Source organism: Phaethon aethereus (assembly GCF_964289735.1).
Source record: "Phaethon aethereus genome assembly, chromosome: 9".
In the NCBI taxonomy this organism is placed as follows: Eukaryota; Metazoa; Chordata; class Aves; order Phaethontiformes; family Phaethontidae; genus Phaethon; species Phaethon aethereus.
Window position 1 is genome coordinate 9,775,085 of NC_138585.1, and position 14,131 is coordinate 9,789,215.

Sequence of the window (14,131 nt, forward strand, 5' to 3'; positions counted from 1 at the left end):
TGAGATGAGTTCTGTTAACTCAGAATACAAGAAAAATGTATTCTGCTCATGGAAGAACTAACACAGCTTCTGGAAGAGGAATAAAATGGTGACAAACTGACAACAGTAAAAATATGTATGCATATGCGTGTGTTCATTTATCCCTCTTGACGCTGACAAACATTATTAATTTATAATGAGAAGCTTAGAACTAAAATACCAATGCTTATCATAATTTTTGAAAGGATTTTGAATTTGTAACCACTATAGAATTCAGCAAGATTTAACATCCGCAAAATTCAGGTCACTTATTAAAATACACTTTTATTTATTTTTTTAAAAATGTAGCTTCCTAAATTTGTGTAATTTAAAAATATTCTAGGGCAGAATTACTTCCTGCACCTAGCTGAATCCTCTTTTATGTTTGTTATTTTTATGAAATTAATTTAGAAAATTAACATTTCAGATGTAAACAAAAAAAAGAAAAAGTTCCTGTCACCGGTATGGAATTGATGACCAGACTTTAGCCAATCAATGTGACTGGCAAGTCTTCCGTCAGTGGTCACAGTGGAAGGATCTGGGTGGACATCCTGGCAAGCTAATGGATTTGGAACATGTAGAAATTTGATCTCAAGGTGCTTGCTTTTTTTTTTTTTTTTTGGCAGGGCGGTGGGAAGTCTGGTTTCATATGAACATTTCAGCAAACTGAAATATATAAATGTAAGTTAGAGCTGGTCACCAGCAATACTTCATTTCTCAACTCATGAAAAAATGCTCTGTATTACAACAGGCCAAACAAATAGCCATTTGGACAGCAAATGCTGATCTAGAGGAGGTAAAGTGTAAAGGGTTTGGAGACAGCAGAAACATGACTTTGCTGGATTCCTACCATGTTGGTTCACCTGCAAATGTGCAACAGAACAACAGTCTCCTAAAGCCTGCTTGCCAGTTCCAGCTGGTGTAATGAAATCAGTGCTGTTTCTTGAAAACTGCACAGTAGAGGAACAAAGAAAGAAGTATGGCAGAGAAAGCATCTTTTTTCCCCTTTGTTCCATTCCAAGATACATGCTTATAATGCTAAGCATATTCTAGCTATACATAAATGAGAAAAGTCAATGATCCAAGCTCATAAGGAAGGGGGACTTTCTCACCATGCTCTTAGATACAACCACAAGCTGCACAGAGTCAAAAGTTTCCTTTCTCTCTTGAGTTTTACATTATTAACATGAAAAGAATCACACTTTCCCCTAAAGGGATCAAAAAGACTATTAAAGATGAGCTGCACCTGCAGCTTGTTACCATGCTGTCTGTGAAATGATTAAATCTTGCAATGTTTAGACTAGGAGGAAAAAAAGACCAGGAAAGAAAGATTCTGTAACTGGCGACATGGACATAACAGTGTAAGACTATGCTACACTTTGCAGTGTGGAAGTAAAAAGACAGGGATCAAGTAAACCCACTCTTAATTTTGACTTTGTGTTGCTAGATACTTCCCCATCTGCAACCCCAGGTTATTGGGGAGAAACAAATCCCCCAATACTGTAACTGCATCCATAGATATTTACCCCTGAAGCAGTAAGATTCCATGAAAGCATAAGGTTGCAGACCTATGAATTCCTTCAAGTTGGAGAAAACTGTGGATTATCTTTCAGACAGGGATCTGAGCTGAAAACAACAGCTACTGTTTCTGCAATACTTAACAATACTGACAGTAACTAAGGATTCTTCTGAACGTAACATTTTAAACAACAGCTTCTAAGTCACGTTGAAGTTAAAGGGACTCAATTCTTTTACAGTTTATGGCTTTAGGGGCTCTATGTGTTACATGTTGTGTCAACCTCTTTTCAGTCAACACTGTGACAGTGTACAAGGGCTGGAGGATGACAACAAAGATGTGGGTTTATAGGAGTTAATAATATAACGTGTCATTACCATTGCGAGAGCAGACCTGATGCCTGGCCAGAGGAGTTTGAACCTTTAAGGGTTCCATTATTCTGGGTGGCCTGAACAAACTTAAAAGCAGCAGCAATTTTCCTGTTAAGAGAAAATAACTGTTAGTCTGTTATGGAACGTGACATTGATTTTGCCATGCCTCTGAAGAATAAATACAGGCCTGAGACAACCTGCCATGGAGCGTGAACTGGTTCATCTGGTAACCTTTTGTTTTTCTACAGTATGACATATAGACAAGTTCACAGTGGTAGCATTAAATTATAAATGAAACATCAACTGAGACAAAGTGTGCATTTCACATTTCACAGCTGGAACACAATCTCATGCTTTTTCAGAGTGGGTAGGGACAGGAAATTTCTTTTTATTGCTGTAGAACATTTATCTATGCCCATTAAACCATTCTTTCCATTATATGGATGGAAAATACAGCACTCAAGTTCCTTTGTTTGGCATATGCACAGAAATATGGTTAAGAATGGCCTTGTATTATGGGTTATAAATGCCATAGTGGGTATCATCACACGCGATTCATCTTTTACACCAGGTATGTACTCAGATGTCCAGAACATCACGATAACATTGTTTGCATAGAAGAAAAAATAAAATAGACATCGGCTTCTGCATGTCAGACTTAAGCTTTCAGGAGAAAACTGATACACTATTAGTCTCATTTAGGCCTAATGTCATGCAGTAGTATTTAATACGGTAACATACAGTCTATAACTAGACAAGTACCTTACAATATTGCGTTTTCCTAGATATCTGAAATTCTGCAGACAAACCCTGAAAGGTAAAACAACATATTTTATGTCTATGAATGGCTTCATAATTATGGAAAAAATCTGAGTCTTAGTGCTTTGAAGAGACCTGTGGCACATGCACTTCCTCGTAAGCAAACAGAATAGGATGCAGCAGTTCCCAGAATAGGGATGCACAAGATGTGGCACCACTTTCCACACCCTTGTTCCCTTTCTCCATGATGGAAGATTCCTGCCTGGTGAGGAGGCAAAGTCAAAGGCAAAGACTTGGCTGCAAAAGCATTGCTTCTTCGCCAGGTTGAAGTTAAATAACTTCCATTTCACTTACGAGATGGTGAGGAAATTCTGAAAACAGCTACCTGCGCGGATTCTGCAGACATGCATAGATTGGATTGAGCAAACCACCTTGGAGGTGTGAAAAGCAGGTAATTCTACCTTACATGGCTTTTCTTATGGTTTGGAAGTTTTCGGGAGCTAAATACTTTTCTCAATGTAAGAACAGAATCTCACCCCCAAATGGGGAAACTACTATGAAAATCTTTTAGGAGGAATACCCAAAGCATTATGTCCCTTGTTCATATTGGAGGATAAGGATTTTATTAGTAATGCCTCATTATGACTTTGGAAGATTATGGCAAAATAATCTAAGATACAAGAGCTATCTCGGCCTATTCCACTAGGTGGACAAACTCAAAGAGAAATCATTTGCAGCAGTCACTTCAGAACATCATCATTTAACACAAAATAAACCAACCATAAAGTGAACTTACTCTAAAATGCTGAAAAAGTCTGTTATTTCTGAGAATGGTGCTCGCAACCAGTAGGAAATCAGTGCATCTAAAGGGAGATATTAAAATATATTACGTGTCTGTTACAGGGAATTAAACTTGACCCAAAGCCTGTAGAATACACTGACAATTATTCTGATTTAATGTTTGGATTCAGCATTCACAATATTTTACAGCAATGTAGATTAGGAGTGCACATTTTTTTACCTTCTGAAATGGTTTTCATAATGTGAAGGAAACACATAAGAAGGCTTCTAGTTTCAGCTTGATCCAATTTGTCAAAACGAAGCGTTGATCCGATCAAAGACAAAGGTCTTGTTATCTGTTGAATTAACAGCAAAGGCCCTTAAGCACAGAAATAGTTTTGCACCTCTAGTAACTGTTTTCAACATTTGCACATGTACCTTTTCACAGGTGTCAGTTCTCTCACTGTTTTTTTCATTGGTACTTGGGTTAGATTCAAGACTTGCTAAGGAAGCTCTGGAGTCAGCATGGTTTGCTGCAGAGATAGCTATTGATGAAAAGGCTGTAAATGAAAGTCATAGCAAACATGCTAAACTAAAACATTAATGGATACAAAAACCTAACAAGAAAAATGGAAAACGTAAAATGTGTCACATGCTGAATTGCCACCAGTGCTTTGAACTTCCAATAGCAAAGCCATTGATGGGTATGTTTAGTACTGAAAACATGCAACAAGTTGACGTAAAATGATTCAGTTTGCTGTTATTCACGGCATTAAAATGGCCTGTTGCATTCTGTAAGGCCTGACTTAAAGCCACAAAAATCAGTGGAAAGATGCCCATGCACTTCCCTGAATTTTGAAGCGGGGTTTGGAGGAAGTGAACAAAGTTGTGTTTCTATCTTTCCATTAAGTCTGGAAAAACTAAGAATACTTGCCTCCAAGAGACTTCAGTTTTCAGGAGAAACCTTGGAACTATTCTTAAATCAGGCAGAGTCTGCAAGAATGAACTCAGGCACCGGGATTTGTGGAAGCCTGAATAATGTCATAATTCCAAAGCAGGAGAATAAGTGAAGCAGTGGAAGAAGAGTGGCTTCACAACAGAAATAAAACCCAATCCAAAAACACCCAAAAGGAAGAGAAACATTGCATATCATGTTTCCCTGAATATTGTATAAAATGGGTTAATAATATCCTGCATGAATACTAAGCAGAAAGCACGATGGATGGAGATACACAGAAATCTACCTGTGTGCATGATCAGTCATTTATACCTGCTATAGAGTTCAGAACATCTTTAGAAAAGGATGTGTCCACAGAGTTTGCATGTTTCATTGCTGTCTGGCTCTGAAATCCTCCGGCTGTGCTCAGGTCATCCCTAGATCCCTGTATTTTGAAATAAACAGAATAAAATCCCGTAAATAATATCCTAACTTTCATGGTGACAGCACGCCTGATCGATTTTTCTTAGACATTGACCTTGAAAACCTACTTTCAGTTGTTTAGATGTGACAGCCTTAAAAGATCAAGGCTTACTATAACACAGCAAATAGTTACCTGCAATATGAAACCTTCTCCTAATTGGAGTTGTAAAGGACAGATCAAGTCTAACTGTGTTTGCTTCTTAAACACTAGCACAGCATTGGGAAAGGAGTATTAATTGCTGCTACCAACGATCAGATGAAACAGGCTGGTTTGCTAGAAGGACTGAAAGACACAACACCCCTACAGAAATCTGTTTCTGGTTTTTAGGGCAGGGCTATTAACACGTCTAATCTTCTATGAAATAAACAAACATGCTCCTCCACATGCGCAGTTTATACAGACATTTTCCGTGGTGGTAAAGCTGTACCCCTTCCCTCCTTCAGCTACTTGTATGCATTCCCTCTGCCTCCTGGTATAGTTCACAGTCCCCTTGTTGTACCAGCGAAACTGCTTGTGAATCCATGATGTAACCCTGCAGAAAATCTGAGTGTGATGGGAGTTTTTCTCTGTAACAACGTCTTCCAGCCACCTGCCAAGCGACCTGGCTGAGGACAGGGTCCTCAGCCCACAGCACCAGGGCAGACATACTGGATGGACTGGTTGGGGCTGCAAACCTGAGCTTCCAGCCCAGGCAAAGCCAGTGTCCTGGGTCTGTTCCAGACCCACGGCTGTACCCTTCCAGAGCAGGCTCCCAGGGCCCTGCAAGTGCTCTGCAAATCAAGGGCTTCTAAAAACATTATAGGTGCAAACAAATCAGCATTCTTCGGAACTGCATTTTGTTAGCTAATTCATGACCAGCTAAGCTTCCCACCAGATTTACTGGGTCAGACCTCAGTTTGGTCATTTAAATGTTCTGAAATATCACGTTAATTACCTGATTGGAAGTATTGATATTGAAAAGGAACATATCCTTCATGTAAATCCTTGGCATATTGTCCAAAAGCATTCCATAGAGCGGCATATACAGGTTTGCTATTTGTGCCTGTTTTGCCTAAAAAATAAAACACACAACATAATCCTGAAGAAACTAAGTAATGTATACAGGTGGCTAAGGAAGTTTCATATATGTTTAGCTACTGTATGAACAAGCAAATGAAAAAGAATAAACAGTTCTTTACCGGCTCTGCGTATCGATCATCAAATGAATGCTTTGCCATTAAGTTTTTAAGCACAGCCAAAGCTAGGTGCCTAATATCCTGATCTTCTTGCAAGGCAAAACCAACCTCCCGCAGCAGTACTCCAATTAAGAAATGTTTACGGCAAAATTCATTGGTCAATGTGTACTCTGGAATATCTTGGAACAAAATGGACAAGAACACTTAAATGAATATACAGGTTACATTAAAAAAACCCTCTCCTGTTTTCCAAATTTTCAGTAACTTCTATTGATTTAATCCACTGTTAAAACTTGATTTCCTGATCTATCCAATTATGCTCCCTCAATTGTTATAATAAATTAACCTAATATTAATATTTCTTGAAAAAAGGCAGTTTTTACAATTTAATAATGAAAGACAAGTTATATACACATTCCTATATAAGAATTTCAAATGTTTTGCACACAATAAGAGTATTCGTTTTGAGGCACAGAGTCCAAATTGTTGTTCCCATATTCTACCTAGAGGAGTTCTAAAGCACAGAGAGATCCAGAATAATTCAATTTTTCAAAATGGTAAATAATTTTTGCCTAAATTTGCCACAGTTCAGTGGCAGAAGTTGAAGTAAATCTTAAAGCTCTTGATGCACAATTCTACTTACTCCTTATGCAGTCATTTTGTTCATACCTGATGTTCGATATTCCTGTGTTGATTCTGAAGGTGTCACAGGGTCTTCATTTTTCATAAATGGAGAACAAAAATAGGCAAAAATCATGCATATTGTTTTACTTAAGTGTAAAAATATACTTACTTTGTATCCTTTTTCTTTGATTTGACTCAAATTTGAGTGAAACAGCTTCTACTGTTAAAGAAAGCCCTAAGTGCCAGAACTGAACTCACTTTTTGGTGGTAAAAACTGAAGCAAAAAGGAGACAAGGGCCCATGGTTTGAGAGATGCTGCATAGAGAGGTGATTCTGCTTCCCACTGGAAGATACCTTCCTCCCTCAGCAACTTAAAAGCACCACATTCCAAGTGAATTTCCCGGAAGCCACAGAAAACTGTGAGAATGGGGAATTGTGCTCAGGCCTGAAATCCCAGTGCCTTTGAAACTAAGAGGAAAAGCACCCGATACTGGGCATTGGCCACAAAGTTGGGTTCAAAACAACAGATTTCAGTGCACGAGATGGAATGCAGGGCGGCTGCTGGCTTTGGGGCATGGGCAGGGTGGATCCACTCCTGTGGTAGAGCACAGGCAAAAACCTGTTCATGCTTCTCCGCAGAACATAGTTACACACAGTACCCACCCCTGCCTTGAGCAGCAGCTCGGGGGTATTACTGACACGTTCTGCAATGGGCCTCTCTTGCCTCACTGCTCCAGGTAAAACACTGCACTACGTAGTGACCATGGAAAGTTCAGGCTTGCCAGAGGCCAAGAACTTGGGAGAAAAGGGTTATTGTGTGGGACACGCCTGCCAATCCTAGAGATACTCTGAAGGCAAAAGTACTAACGGCCTATTATCTGTGAGATGGATGTTTCCAGACTCCTGCTGCCTGTCCAGTTCAGGTCTTGCCTCCAAAGGAGGGGCTGCCACATGGACAAGTCACGCTCCCAACAGCAGCAGGAAAGCCTTTCCCAACTAGCAAAGTTTCCCAACGCCCTTATCACCGCCTCAGCTTCTTCCCCTTCCTCCTGTACCTGCTCAACCTCTTCACTAGGCTCATCAACTCAAGGCTACTGCAGCTTTAGTAATTAGTCCTCACAAATAGTCCAGTTCATTCACCTCAAAACTTCCAGTGAAAGTCACCTCCCACCTCCTAACTGGGCTGTCAGGGGTTGCGTATGTTTACACCATACTGAAATGATGTCGTTTATCACACTGCTTAAGTACCACACCTGAAAAGCCATTTGGGGCTTCCGTGCCTGATGTGCAGACTTCACAGAGTTAATTGTTATCTGCTCTTTGAACCTCCTGACAATTTGCTGTTGTACAGAAACCCTTCTGGGGTGACACCTTACCAGGAATGTTTGAAGACCGTATGGGCAGGCACAGAGGAATAAAGTGCTCGTGGTGACAGACTTCTTGGAGAAAATCAAATTTGAACTGATGTAAAGTCTGAAAATCACAACAGGCAATGGCTCGGTTAACATTAAAACAGGAGAAATGGCAAGATAGAGCTGCGCTACTATTTATCTCTACCTCAACATTCATACTCACACCAACAATAAAACCTTACGGCTTGTTATGCCAAGCTGCACAAATAATAAATGTTTGGTTTTCTTCTCTGTTATCAAAAGAACTTGTCACAGTCGCTTTACTGGATTCCTCAACCATGATTTTTCATTGAAGATGCACTGATAAATACAAGCTTGATCCAAGTTAAACATTTAAGGCATATTTAAAGCTACACTGGGTCTTTTCATGGTATATGCTATTGCATATAATCATAGTGGTATCTTCTCCAGTTCACATAAATTTGGGACCATCGTAATTATTATGCCTTTCTTCTCTCTTTCGCTGCCTGCCTGCCCCCCCCGCCCCTTTTTTTGGTCAACCGAATACAAAGTTTCAGCCACACAGGCCAGATCCAAATCTTACTGATAGTGGTGAAAGTTTCCTCTACTGAGGCCAGTGAATTCCAGCTCCCAGGGGTTTTGGTATTATGTATTATTGGTATTATTTCCTGCTAACTCCCTCCCAAGATGCCATCCATGAACTTTTGTGGGGCCTTACAACTAGCTCAAGAATTTATCATTCCCACTATAATGATGTGCCACTGAGATATAAAGGTAATAAATGACATCCAGTAATAAAATTTTATTTCCACCTTCTCTTTTCATCTTTTCAGCTCACTGTTATAAGGGGCAGAAAGCAGTCATTCAGGACTACCAATATGACACTGCATCGATCCAGATCAAACATTTTCCCTAGCATTATGAAGTACTTGTAAAGGTCTTAAACTTGCCCCGCATTTAAGTCTGTCAGTCCCCAACAACCTGTAGCATTTCTGTTGCCACCATCAGGCTAAGATATCCGGAATTTGCACTTTTCAGAGTCTACCGCGTGGGGATGGTGGTGATTTTTTCCCTGAAATGTTTTATTGCACTGTAGTACCTAAACAAGAATACAGCAGACATGCAATTCATGGTCTAATGGCAAATAAAGAAATGAAGCACCCGAAATACGTTTCCCATGAGGAACTGTGGCATTTTGAGGGAACACAACAATGAACTGAGTTCTAATGAGGTATTCAGCTTTTGAATAAATGAGTATTTCTCAAAGCTACGTTTAAATGTCAAAATATGGAATACTGTGAGTGATATTTCTGTGAAACAGAAATTACTGTGCTTCATTCACAGTCAAAATAAATTCAGACTGCAATGTTACAGACAGATATACCCATAAACTATTTATTCAAGCAGCAATATATGCCGTTAAATTTTCTGAAGAGAGAAGTTAGATTGTAGTAGAATCTTTCCAGTATGTAAACAAGCCACTTGAAGAAAAAGACACACAGAAACAAATCCTGCAGCACGTTTTAACAACTGACTCTTGCTTAGGTGTCTGACTGAAAAGGAAAACAATGCCAGGCCTCTCCTTGAGGTCAGAAGTCTCTGATTTTGTTTTGTGGCTATTGTTTTCAGGTGCCGCAAAGTCTGTTCCAGGCCCATCTGTCTCAGCTCCGCAGTGATGCTGCTTCCACGCGTTCTGACAGATGGCTCTGGAGGGATGCTGTGTGGCTGGCAATGCGCAGGCACTCACTGCCAAGGAGGTGCCAAGTTCTCCTCTGCACACTGACTAATCTCAGGCTTTTCCACTGGCCATTAATTGTGTTTTAATTAAACATTTGTTTCTGTGGTTGAATGTATTTAGAGAAGTTTGAAACGTGGAAACAATTTTCAGATTACATAATGTTATTTACAGAATTATAGACTTCAGGCTATGACATTAATACTGAGAGACTCCATTCTACATTTGTCCCAGGCATCACGTGAAAGATCCAAGTGCAGCATGAAGTTGGTTTTAGTAAAAAACAGAACAGACTTGGAATAATCTCACTCATTACCTACAAATGCCCAGATCACCACTAAAGAATTATAAAAAGTTAATGGACAAAAGTTTTGTAAGCTTTTTTGGGAAAGAGGAGTCATCCAAAGTGTGTATCTTGAACACCTTCTGTTATCTATCATCTTACATGCTCTGGTATGATAGCTCAAAAATTTAGCTGTGCAAGAGAAAAAACCTGTCTCATCCTGACGGATGAAGAGTAAAGAAGTCAAGCTGAATACTTTGGGGCCCTCTTGCAGTTTGAAATTTATTGTTTGAATGACATCACTGATTATTTTAAGTATTATAGAAGAAATCCCAGCTGCAGGGAATTTTCCTCATGGCAAGTACAAGTTAATTTGGAGTAGACTGGCTTTCTTGCATCATCAGTGAGGTAAGAGCTTACCGTTCATTCAAAGTAACTGAGATGTTACATTCTCACTTGAGTTTAGAGAATGGTAACTCATCCATATGCTCTAACTAATCCTCTCAAAGAAATTACTGCCAATTGCTGCTGATATTTATAGAGCAAACCACAAGCAAACCTCCAAAGAATCAAAGCTTAAACTCAAAGAATTTCTGACTGGTCAGCCTTTTGCATGTTTGGTCTGAGCAGTCCTTGCAGAGCCTGGTCTTGCAGAGCTGAGTGAGTAGTTGTTTGGACACAGCTATTTACTTCCAGGAAAGAGGATAGATGGTTCAAAACCAAGAGGTTTCAACACATATTTACAGTAAATGTTTTCACTGACTTGAGTTCTGAGCATGGTGAAGCCAAGGAATAGATAATAAATAATTTCAATATAAAAATATTCTGCTAGCGAGTTGCCTAGGAAAAACAAACAAACAAAAAATATCCATACCTTGCTATCTCCTGTTCCAAACATACTTATATAATTGTTGAACATCTTGAACACAAATCCACGATCCATAAATGTAAAACAGCGCTAAGAAAGAGGGAAAAAAGACTTATTATATAGCCACAAAAGCAGTACATGGCCTCACTTACCTGGCTATTTGCCTTGCGTCACCTATAAACTTGAACCATTTGTGCAGGTGAAATTAGTCTCATGGCAGAGCAAGGAAAACCAGGGAACTGGTGAATCTGGTTTGATTTTTAAGTTTATTTTCATCAATAATGAATCAAATCCAGCCACAATACTCACTATCTATGAGCTCCATCATCTCTCTGTGAGCAAATATGCCCCTACGTTACTTCACAATAAGAACACCGCTCTTGCTGACTGATGGTGCTCAATAATCAGAAGGTGTAAAGGTTTTGAGGGCCTTGGTGCTACAGTTACTGACACTTCTTCCTTGCAGAGTCAGCCTACCAGACAGGGAATGCAATCCTGAATTCCTCCCTTTCTGGTGTTCCTGAACTCTGCAAAGCTAGCGAAGCACCAAGCCTTCTGCCACACAGCATTCAAACAAGGCTGCTGCAACCCCAGCCTGGAGAAAGCCGTACCAGTGCACACCTATGTAATTCTTTCTGGCAGACTAAATTTGACAAGAAATTAAAATACAGCCATATGCCATATCATATAACGCAACATTACTGTCTTCCCAATTTAGATGACTAACACACAAAAATAGCATGCAAATCTGCAACACCTCCACAGGTGCAACTACTGACTACACCTCTCCATCTACGCTCCTGCCTCAAACCAGCATGATCTTCCAAATGATGTAACACTACGGAGAGATATAGCTTAAGGTCAGCATGCCAACAGCAACTAGGGCTTCCATGTAGTATCAGCAACAGAGGACAACGCAGCAGACAGCAAGGTTGTTATTTATTTCGCCTATGTATGAAAGGAGAAAAATCCACCTTCAGTTTGTGGTTGTTTTCTTTATAACCTCACAGGAATATTTTATTGCTGGAATACTGCTCTCTCCTAATGCTGTGCTTCAATTTGCCATGAAAGATTTGAGCCTGGGTTTCAGTGTGTATACAGTGTTCTGTACGTCATTAATGTATATCATTCGATTAAAGGAAAGGTCTGTGTGTGTCCCCAGTTTAAATCTAGATTAAGTATCTGGCCATGCAACTTACAGAATGTAATTTTCCCATGTTACACAGCTAATTCAATGCTGGGAAAATAAAAATGATTGAGAAGTATTAGGACAAGACCAAAAAATGCAACTCCTTTTAGTCACTTTTCCAAAGCATGCATGTATTTTCTTATATTTGGTAAATGAAAGGGCATTACCGAGTTAAAAAGGTAGGTTACAGTATTTCACAAAATACTTGCAATTTGCTTATTCTGGTTTGTAAAAGATGCCTAGCTTTGTGGTTGTGATTAGGAAATATTAATCCACCCACAGTCACTAAGAGCTATAGTATTTAAAGAAAAAATACTATGTCAACTGTAACTACGGTTTCATTCCTTACCAAACTTTTTACCTATTTGAATGTAATGTAAGAATCTGCAAAATTTGAAAATTTGAACTTGGGCTCTTTTAGAGAATAAATATAAATTAATCAGAATTGCTTTAAAGCAGACTCCGTCAAAGCTTTTGCATTCTTAAAGACCCAAATGCATAGAAAAACTGAACAATAGGTCAACACTAAACTTGGAAACAGAGCCATTATTCACTCAGAATTGTTTTTATTCCCTTTGATTAGACCAGAATAGCCTCAAGTTGGCATTAAGTATGGGCAAATAAGTGCATACACTGTAAAAACAAAACATCTCACCTTGAGAAATTTGGCAGTGCTGTAGTTTGCATTCCTGGTTTCTTCAAGAGCATCTTTGTACTTCCAAACAACATGGTCTGCTAAGACCATCACAAGTGTATCCAGCTCAGTTTGAAATGATTCTGGAAACCTCTGAGTTCGAGACACCTAAGCAGGGAATAGATCATCACTTGAGAGTGTACGATGTTGCACATGAAACCTGAAAATACATTCAGGCCAAGAGTAAAGCAATAAAACAGGTCATTCAACACAGAAGAAAAGTATTTCTAGGGTTCTATGGACCTGTTCTGAGTAAAAACCCCAAAGGGAAGAATCTAGTCCATAAAAAAGTGGAAAATCTTATCCTCAGATTCCAGCACAAGTATACTAAGAGCATCTTTGATAACCAGGAAGAAAAGAGGTCAGAGCACTGATATTCAGCGATGTATGGTTTGTTCAAAACAGAACTGAGTTTTTAGATAATTTATTTGCTGTCTGGCATAATCACCTGTTGGGTAACCAGCAGAAATTAAAGAATTCTCATTCCGTTCGAGAATTGTCATTCTATTCTAACCTATAAAGCTGATGCATCTGCATTTTCGGCCCACCAGTTCTGTACAAGCAAGAATAGGTTTGAGCCTAGCAGGTAATATAATGTTTTTGTGGGTAAAAGCAATATTTTACAAAGTACAACAGTGTTTCTTTTTTTGACTAGTCAAGAAGTCCAAGTATATGTATTTCCCAAGATTTCACATTTTATATTTTCCCTAAAAGACTGATTGCCTACTTAATTGAGATCACGCATATACTTACCTTTGTTTTGTTTCTATCAACCAAGTGCTGCGCCATTGATTTTAAGATAACTGCAAAGAAGAACCAGGAATGCTGTTCAAAAGAAGGAAAAAAGATATTAGGAAAAATGATTGTCTGATACATACTTTATGATGCATTACCATTCTTTATAGATGGATTACAGTTCTCAGCAATGGACAATGATAAACTATGTGACAAATAAATTAAAGAGCCTAAGTGCCATGAATTTGAGTAACACTGCACTTAAGAGAGTTGAAGCCATCTCAGGCACTTTGTGTCACTGTGGCTCTGGGCAATAAGGAGTCCACAAACACCACTCCCACAATCCTTCTGTTCCCGAGCACTGTCTTTATTCTTTGTTTGCAGGTAACTGGCAGAAATGCATGATGCAAAGAACATCACAAAACAGACGCTGAGAATAAATTGCTTTGTTAGTTCCAGTAGATGGGTAATTCAGCCCAGAATAAGATGGTACTTGTTTAAAAGATAAGCAGAGTGGTTCTTCAAATACCATTTGTAATAGTGAACAAGTAGGATACAGTCTACTATCTGTATCCTCACATATCTCAGGA

The 14,131-nt window shown here is 39.1% G+C and overlaps 1 protein-coding gene across 3 annotated transcripts in view; it reads right to left on the bottom strand.

The window, feature by feature from the left end:
• The window catches only part of DOCK10 (dedicator of cytokinesis 10), a gene marked incomplete at its 5' end in the record, with an annotated part of 166,292 nt that overhangs the window by 27,975 nt on the left and 124,186 nt on the right, over positions 1-14,131 (bottom strand). For all 3 annotated transcript variants that reach the window (XM_082003361.1, XM_082003360.1, XM_082003359.1), the window contains 13 exons: positions 1,912-2,013; positions 2,668-2,715; positions 3,461-3,527; positions 3,686-3,800; positions 3,883-4,004; positions 4,715-4,826; positions 5,800-5,916; positions 6,044-6,219; positions 6,710-6,754; positions 8,041-8,137; positions 10,930-11,013; positions 12,768-12,914; positions 13,560-13,631. In XM_082003361.1, coding sequence (XP_081859487.1) covers positions 1,912-2,013; positions 2,668-2,715; positions 3,461-3,527; positions 3,686-3,800; positions 3,883-4,004; positions 4,715-4,826; positions 5,800-5,916; positions 6,044-6,219; positions 6,710-6,754; positions 8,041-8,137; positions 10,930-11,013; positions 12,768-12,914; positions 13,560-13,631 — 1,304 coding nt within the window. The remainder of the gene's footprint in view (positions 1-1,911; positions 2,014-2,667; positions 2,716-3,460; positions 3,528-3,685; positions 3,801-3,882; positions 4,005-4,714; positions 4,827-5,799; positions 5,917-6,043; positions 6,220-6,709; positions 6,755-8,040; positions 8,138-10,929; positions 11,014-12,767; positions 12,915-13,559; positions 13,632-14,131) is intronic.